Source organism: Limanda limanda, chromosome 12, assembly GCF_963576545.1.
Source record: "Limanda limanda chromosome 12, fLimLim1.1, whole genome shotgun sequence".
Taxonomy (NCBI): Eukaryota; Metazoa; Chordata; class Actinopteri; order Pleuronectiformes; family Pleuronectidae; genus Limanda; species Limanda limanda.
The window spans coordinates 27,540,585-27,549,265 of NC_083647.1; the positions used below are offsets into that span (position 1 = coordinate 27,540,585).

Sequence of the window (8,681 nt, forward strand, 5' to 3'; positions counted from 1 at the left end):
CACACCTGTGATCTCAGCCCCATGATCCCAACTCTCCAGGGGGTCTTCTGTCTTCATAGTGGCCAGCCGCCATTTTGAAACCTCACACACTCACGCACACAATGACATTATGTCCATTTTCATTGCACTTTGCTTCTGTCTCTTTAATAAGACTTCTGGTCTGCAGTTACGTCACAGACCCCCCCCCCCTCTCTGCACTTCCTGACCTTTGTCTACAGGATCTGACACAAACCTCTTCCTGACAAAGTTAATATTTTACCATAACTTATCTATACTTCAGCAGAACGACCTCTGAACATTGAACCCTCATCAGATCACGATCATATTCAAGCAGCTATTTCACAACCAAGTCTCTTGTCTGTGTGAGCTTGTTGCTGCCAAATGACTTTTGACCAGTTATCAAATCCAAGGCTTGAATTACTTTTTACAATCGTGTCCTGATGTCCTGCTATTTTTGCACTATTGTTTTTTCTTCAGGTGTATATATATATATATTTAAGATATATAAATTTCATTTTCTTTTTTAAATTTTTTATATTCTATTTTATATTTTTTTCGATATTTCTTTGCTCGTAATATTCTGAGCATTGCTATAAGAGCCTGTGACCCAAGAATTTCATTGACAGCGACTGCTTCATGTAATTATTGTGCATATGACAATAAACTCTTGAATCTTGAACCTTCAGACTCTTTTCTCCACACTGACCATCAGCATCTGCTGTTGTGGAAACAAAACAGTGTCTATCATGAAGCTGCTGCGTGCTCATCTCCTGTACAATATAGCTTCCAGCTAACAAACACAATGTTCACCTAGCATGCTAATATCATGTTTCTGCTTCATCAAAACATGTCTTGACTGTGTGTAAACATTAGGATCCACAAAACCAAAACAACAAAACAAAACAAAGTCAACAAAGTCACTCTGTCTGACCTCCAGAACTTATCAGACAGCTGCTCGAAATCTATGTGATGTTGAATGAATTTAAGGAAATTATGTTTTAATACAAAAGTTAGAAATGAGAACAAGTTAACGTACAGTGTGTAGTATGTCACAGATTTCACAGTCTTCAAAACAGGCAGCAGCTCTTAGCAGACCTTTTATCAAGACAGGTGTGAGACTAAACAACAATGATTAAACACTAGGAAGGAAAAAGTTAATTATTAAATCATTTGTGTGCAGGCCCTTATCTGGTCCAAACTGTTCATGTCCCCCCGTCCAAACTTTATTGCATAGAGTTCAGTCAGACCCACACTGTATATAAATTTAAATTCCTAACAAGCGCAACAAAATACTACTTCTACTATATTCACCCCCACTGTTTTGCGCATCATGACAACATGACCCCTCTCGCCCACAAGATATAATTTATAACTTTGTTTTCCTCTATACAGCATCTACAGGTACAACTGTGCATTTCCCTTACTAACCATATAAACCAGCCGAACCAGTTCAGAAACTTTCCAACTCAGGATCAGGATAAACACGAGGTGATCAGTCACACACTAACCATGAGAACACGTGCTATATACACATTTTAAGTCTATGGAATAAACACAGTGTCAATAAGGTGTACCTAATATAACAAACAACTGCAACCCACCAACAAAGTTATGTTACCCCCAAAATCTCCATGTTCCTTTTTTATTTATTTTTTTAACAACAGAAACATGGTTCACCATAATAAAAAAAATTCCTTTGTGGCGACATGGTCTGTATAAATCTGTTTACTGGTCTAACTGGTCTCAGGGAATTCGCAGTCTCCTGCTCCCTTAACATAGACACAGTTCTAGATTCACTTTCCACTGCCGACCCCCGAGATGAAATCCCAACTGAACACATGGAATCACTGACAGCAGACACAATACTCTGAACACTGAATGACCGGTCCGATGTCTGACGGGATCTCATGCCCACCTGAGCCTGCAGCTCAGCAGTCGTACCACCATCCACTCCACATGTTGGACGTGCTCTTTGCTATCATCAACAACCTGAGACTCAGCAGGATCAGATACCCAGCGAGCGGTCCTAGTATCGCTCTGCTCCCTCTGACTCGAGGTACCTGCAGAATCTTGGTTCTGACCAGTAGTGGAAGAAGAGAGGCTGATCTCCTCATCACCGTCCCCCCAAGAAGGTAGTGGTAGCAAATGAACAGGCATGATCAAGTTCCGATGAACTGTCTCAATCCGACCTGTTGGATGGCGAAAGTTATACGTGTGAAGACCCCAATTTTTACCCAAAACCACATACACCACCCCCTCCCACTGGTCAGCCAGCTTCTTTTGACCTCTCTCCCCTTTGTTTGTTAGCAGGACTCTGTCTCCTACTTCAACAGGAAACCCCTTCACCTTCTTGTTATTCCCCTCTGCCTGTTTCGCCTGCTGCTTACTGAGGTTCCTCTGAGCCAGTAAGGTTGCCTCCCTCAGGTCCCTTCCTAAAGACTGAACATATACATCAACATTCACATTCTCTCCATCCAAGAGAACACTCTCCAACATCCCATCAACAGGTCAGCGAGGAGTACGACCAAACATCTGAAAAGATAGTGGAAACCCGGTATGTATGAATGAATCAGGATGGAAGAGGAGGAGCTGGAAAGTGTTGCTGGAAAGTTGGATATCTGTAAAAAAACATCTTTTAATTTTCTGACATTGTGACACTTTGTTTGCACTTTGCTTCTTTCTCATTAATAAGACTTCATGTCTGCAGTTACGTCACAGACCCCCCCCCCCCTGCACTTCCTGTTAATATTTTACTTTAACTCTCACACTAGCAGAACAACGTCTGAACATTGAACCATCAGCAGATAACGATCATATTCAAGCAGCTATTTCACAACCAGGTCTCTTGTCTGTGTGAGCTTGTTGCTGCCAAATGACTTTTGACCAGTTATCAAATCCAAGGCTTGAATTACTTTTTACAATCGTGTCCTGACACACCTGAGAAACCAGGAAGCATCTGTTCCTCCCTGAAGAGACGCAGGCTGAAAACCAGACGATCACATTCACCTTCCAAACCAAACTGAACCAAACCAGACCAGACGTCCTGAGTGAGTCCAGCTACAGGAGAGAAGAGTCAAACTACAACCTGCCGACGCTCCACACACTGACCGTGAGTTTAACAAACACCTCGACTCAGAGGGGAAGTGAACCTCAGTGAAGTTCATGGAGCTGTGACTGACTGACTGTCTGTTTTCAGCTTCACCTGGAGACTCAATGGCTTCCAGATTAGAAGAGGATCTCTACTGTTCCGTCTGCTGTGATGTCTTTAAAGATCCTGTTCTTCTAACATGTAGCCACAGCTTCTGTAAAGTCTGTGTGAAGAGCTGGTGGAAAGGCAAAAAAGTTAAAGAGTGTCCACTTTGTAAGAGAAGATCTTCAAAGTCATTACCACCTTGTAACCTGGTGTTAAAGAACCTGTGTGAGACCTTCTTACATGAGAGCGATCAGAGCTCTTCACCTGCTCGCTGCAGTCTGCACTCAGAGAAACTCAGACTCTTCTGTCTGGACCATCAGCAGCCAGTGTGTCTCGTCTGCAGAGACTCAAAAAAACACACCGGCCACAGAATCAGCCCCATCGATGAAGCTGCACAACAACACAAGAAGCAACTTCAGGAAACTCTGGAGCCCTTGAAGGAGAAGTTACAGTGTTTTGAACGTGTTAAATTAGAGTTTGAACAAACAGCAAAACACATTAAGGTCCAGGCCGGACTCACAGAGACGCAGATCAAGGAGCAGTTTAAAAAGCTTCATCAGTTTATGGAGGAGGAAGAGGAGGCCAGATTGGCTGGACTGAGGGAGGAAGAGGAGCAGAAGAGTCGGATGATGAAGAAGAAGATTGAAGCTCTGAGCAGAGACATAACGGCTCTTTCAGACGCAATCAGAACCACAGAGGACGAGCTGAAAGCTGAAGACGTCTCGTTCCTGCTCAACTACAAGGCTGCAGTGGAACGAGTCCAGCAGCGCCCCCTGCTGGGTGATCCACAGCTGGCCTCAGGAGCTCTGATAGACAAGGCCAAACATCTGGGCAACCTGAGCTTCAACATCTGGAACAAGATGAAGGACGAGGTCTCCTACAGTCCTGTTGTTCTGGACCCAAACTCTGCTAGTCCATGCCTCGTCCTGTCTGAAGATCTGACCAGTTTTAGACAAGAAGCGAAACAGAAGCTTCCTGACAATCCAGAGAGGTTTGATTATTTCTCCTCAGTCCTGGGATCTGAGGGTTTTAACTCAGGGACTCACAGCTGGGACGTCCTGGTTGGAGACAGTACACGCTGGGAACTGGGTGTAAGATCAGAGCCTGTCCAAAGGAAGGGAAGCAAACGGTCTGGATACTGGAGAATACAGTTTTATGAAGGTAAATACTCAGCATGGTCACAATCAGCATCATCTGTTCTCTCTGTGCAGAAGATCCAGAGGATCAGAGTGAAACTGGACTGGAACAGAGGAGAACTGTCGTTCTCTGATCTTGATACTAACAAACACATTCACACCTTCATACACAGTTTCACTCAGAAGATGTTTCCATACTTTAGCATTTCAGATCCCTTGAAGCTGTTACCTGTGAAAGTCTCTGTGACGCTGGATCAGAGCCGTTAGAGATAAAGATTTTATTCATCATGTTTATTTCTTCAAGAGAAATCTGCTGAATTTAAAAGTTAAACTCGTTATTCTAAAGCTTTGTTTATTTCTCCTTTGACTTTTCGAGGTGTGTAATAGGATTTAATTATTTTCTGATCTTTATCTTTGGTTTGTTTTTTACTTTCATGGAAAATGTTTTCTATCATTTAGATTTTGTGTGTATCCATGAAGTCGAGCAAACTGATGAAGTTCCACATAAAAACACATTTATCAATAACAGCTGATCATTGTTCACATTCAACAAACTTTATTAAAACTCACACATGAGACCACATTCATGTTTATCACATAAAGTCTGTTCACATATGAAATAATCCAACATATATGAACATTTGACTGTTTGATGTGATGAAGCCAAAATGTTTCTGTTTGTAAAAGTGTTTATTCAACAGCAGCCTAGTGATGTGATTTTAATATTGTGATCAAAATAATAAAAACTATTAAACAGAAACAGGAGCTGAGCTTTTTTAAGTTGAAATGTAAATATAACATTATCTGTCATTAAGTAGGATTTGTTGGGATTTTAAATTTTAGTTTGTCTTTGTGTGTGTATCTGAAAAAACAAAAGAGGGTGGGGCAGGAGCAGTTTGGGACAGATATATGGCCTTCACAAATGATTTATAATAACCGTTGCTGTTTGGTGTTAATCTTGAAGTTAGTTAGAATGTGTGTGCGTCACATCGCTGGTCAGTCTCACACCTGTCTTGATAAGAGGTCTGATAAGAGCCGCTGCCTGTTGTGGGATTGTGAATCTGTGGCATACAATATACTTAACTTTTTATATTAACGCATATCTCCCTTAGATTCATTCAACATCACAAGGAGTTCAAGCAGCCGCCCCAGCTTTAGGAGGGGAGAAAGAAAGGCATTGTTTTGGTTTGTAGGATGCAAATGTTTACACAAACAGAACATACAGCCGATGGAGCAGGAACACAATATTCTTTACTCCAATGAACAACAACACCGACCCACAAGGCATCAGCGTAAATACGTGATCGAACCAAACCGAGACCGGTTCTTCTCATATTTAGTATAAAAGAACACGCAATGACAGATTTGACCCTCAGATAGTTTCAGGTTTTAAATTGAGTTATATATATGTTTATTCATGAATTATTACTTATTTAAACCTTGGGAGCTAATAGTTGTGAACGATAGTTGGGCCGACATGTGAAGACAGAGGCTGAGACCACATGTCTTCTTTGTTCTGGAGACAAAGATAAGCTTCCAGAACTCAGTGTCCCAGGTTGCTTCCACTTCACACCTTGGGATGAACCTGCCCCTGGACACAGCTTTCAACTCCTAGTGGTCACTGTGTGTCCCCCGACCCATGAGGTCACCAGGACAATAAAAGCCCAGTTCCCCTCTTTTCTACTGACCTCTGCAGGAGGAGGAGGTTCCTCTCCCTGCTCCAGCTCTTTGGACCTCCAAGCAGGCCGGCCTGAAGCAGACTGCTGAGACCTTCCAGAACGCAGCAACACGAGAGCCTGCCTAAGAACTTCAGCACAAGCAACTGGCCACAACACAAAGTCTGACCAGCAGATGCACAACAACAGGAGGCACAACCAGCAAGACCAGTTCACTGGACTTTAAACAGCATCTCACACACTCCTCTCCCAAAACACACACTTGTGATCTCAGCCCCATGATCCCAACTCTCCAGGGGGTCTTCTGTCTTCATAGTGGCCAGCCGCCATTTTGAAACCTCACACACGCACACAATGACATTGTGTTCATTTGTTTGCACTTTGCTTCTGTCTCTTTAAGGCGACTTCAGCTCTGCAGTTAAGATACAGACTCCTCCCCCTGCACTTCCTCACTTTTGTCCACAGGATCTGACACAAACCTCTTCTTGACGAAGTTAATATTTTATCATAACTTATCTTTACTTCAGCAGAACGACCTCTGAACTTTGAACCCTCAGTAGATCACGATCATATTCAAGCAGCTATTTCACAACCAAGTCTCTTGTCTGTGTGAGCTTGTTGCTGCCAAATGACTTTTGACCAGTTATCAAATCCAAGGCTTGAATTACTTTTTACAATCGTGTCCTGATATCGTGTCTTTCCTTCTGCGTCGTGAATGCTTTTTACGACACTTCACATACAATGTCTTTCCAAATGTTTTTATTGTCTGCCCAGTAACAGCCCCACAGATAACTGCACTATTGCAAATATTTGCACCATTGTTTTTTCTTTAGGTGTATATATATTTTAGATATATGTATTTCATTTTCTATTTAACATAATTGAATTCTTTTTTATATTATTTTATTCAATATTTCTTTGCTTGTAGTATTATGAGCATTGCTATAAGAGCCTGTGATCCGAGCATTTCATTGACAGCGACTGCTTCATGTAATTATTGTGCATATAACAATAAACTCTTGAATCTTGAACCTTCAGACTCTTTTCTCCACACTGACCGTCAGCATCTGCAGTTGTGGAAACAAAACAGTGTCTATCATGAAGCTGCTGCCTGCTCATCTCCTGTACAACATAGCTTCCAGCTAACAAAAACAATGTTCACCAAGCATGCTAATATTATGTTTCTGCTTCATCAAAACATGTCCTGAGTGTGTAAACATTAGGATCCACGAAACCAAAACAACAAAACAAAGTCAACAAAGTCACTCTGTCCGACCTCCAGAACTTATCAGACAGCTGCTCGAAATCTATGTGATGTTGAATGAATTTAAGGGAATTATGTTTTAATACAAAAGTTAGAAATGAGAACAAGTTAACGTACAGTGTATAGTATGTCACAGATTTCACAGTCTTCAAAACAGGCAGCAGCTCTTAGCAGACCTTTTATCAAGACAGGTGTGAGACTAAACAACAATGATTAAACACAGGAAGGAAAAAGTTAATTATTAAATCATTTGTGTGCAGGCCCTTATCTGGTCCAAACTGTTCATGTCCCCCCCCCCCTCCGAACTTTATTGCATGATTTAGTCAGACCCACACTATATATAAATTTAAATTCCTAACAAGGGCAACAAAATACTACTTCTACTATATTCACCCCCACTGTTTTGCGCTTCATGACAACATGACCCCTCTCGCCCACAAGATATAATTCATAACTTTGTTTTACTCTATACAGCATCTACAGGGACAACTGTGCATTTCCCTTACTAACCATATAAACCAGCCGAACCAGTTCAGAAACTTTCCAACTAAGGATCAGGATAAACATGAGGTGATCAGTCACACACTAACCATGAGAACACGTGCTATATACACATTTTAAGGTCATGAGACAAAATCATTATCTGTCATTAAGTAGAATTTAACACTGTGATGAAGTCAAAATGATTCTGTAAAAGTGTTTTTTCAACAGCAGCCGAGTGATGTGACTTTAATATTGTGATCAAAATAATAAAAACTATGAAACAGAAACAGAGTTCTGACCTTTTCTAAGTTGAGATGTAAATATAACATTATCTGTCATTCAGTAGGATTGAAAACTCAGATATTTTCAGGCTTTTAAATTGAGTTAAATATATGTTTATTCATGAATTATTACTTATTTAAAAGCTGGGAGCTAATAGTTGTGAACAATAGTTGGACCGACATGTGAAGACAAAGCCTGAGACCACATGTCTTCTTTGTTCTGGAGACAAAGATGAGCTTCCAGAACTCAGTCTCTGAGGATGCTTCCACTTCACACCTTGGGTGAACCTGCCCCTGGACACAGCTTTCAACCCCTAGTGGTCACTGTGTGTCCCCCGACCCATGAGGTGACCAGGACAATAAAAGCCCAGTTCTCCTCTTTCCTACTGACCTCTGCAGGAGGGGAAGGTTCCTCTCCCTGCTCCAGCTCTCTGGACCTCCAAGCAGGCCGGCCTGAAGCAGACTGCTGAAACCGTCCAGAAGGCAGCAACACGAGAGCCTGCCTAAGAACTGCATCACAAGCAACTGGCCACGACACAAAGTCTGACCAGCAGATGCACAACAACAGGAGCCACAACCAGCAAGACCAGTTCACTGGACTTTAAACAGCACCTCAAAAAGGACCTTTCCCCTGTTTCACAGTATTAA

The 8,681-nt window shown here is 41.8% G+C and overlaps 1 protein-coding gene across 1 annotated transcript; it reads left to right on the forward strand.

Annotated features, from left to right (window-relative positions):
• The first annotated feature begins 2,910 nt into the window (after positions 1–2,910).
• On the forward strand, positions 2,911–5,039 carry LOC133014891 (E3 ubiquitin-protein ligase TRIM35-like). Its single transcript, XM_061082108.1, has 2 exons — positions 2,911–3,109; positions 3,197–5,039. Exon 2 carries the CDS (start codon positions 3,214–3,216, stop codon positions 4,594–4,596), a length of 1,383 nt encoding a protein of 460 aa, XP_060938091.1. The 5' UTR covers positions 2,911–3,109; positions 3,197–3,213; the 3' UTR covers positions 4,597–5,039.
• Positions 5,040–8,681: the final 3,642 nt, after the last annotated feature.

Coding starts and splice junctions, on each gene's coding strand:
- LOC133014891 (XM_061082108.1), top strand. CDS start 3,214: ATGGCTTCCAGATTAGAAGAGGATCTCTACTGTTCCGTCTGCTGTGAT.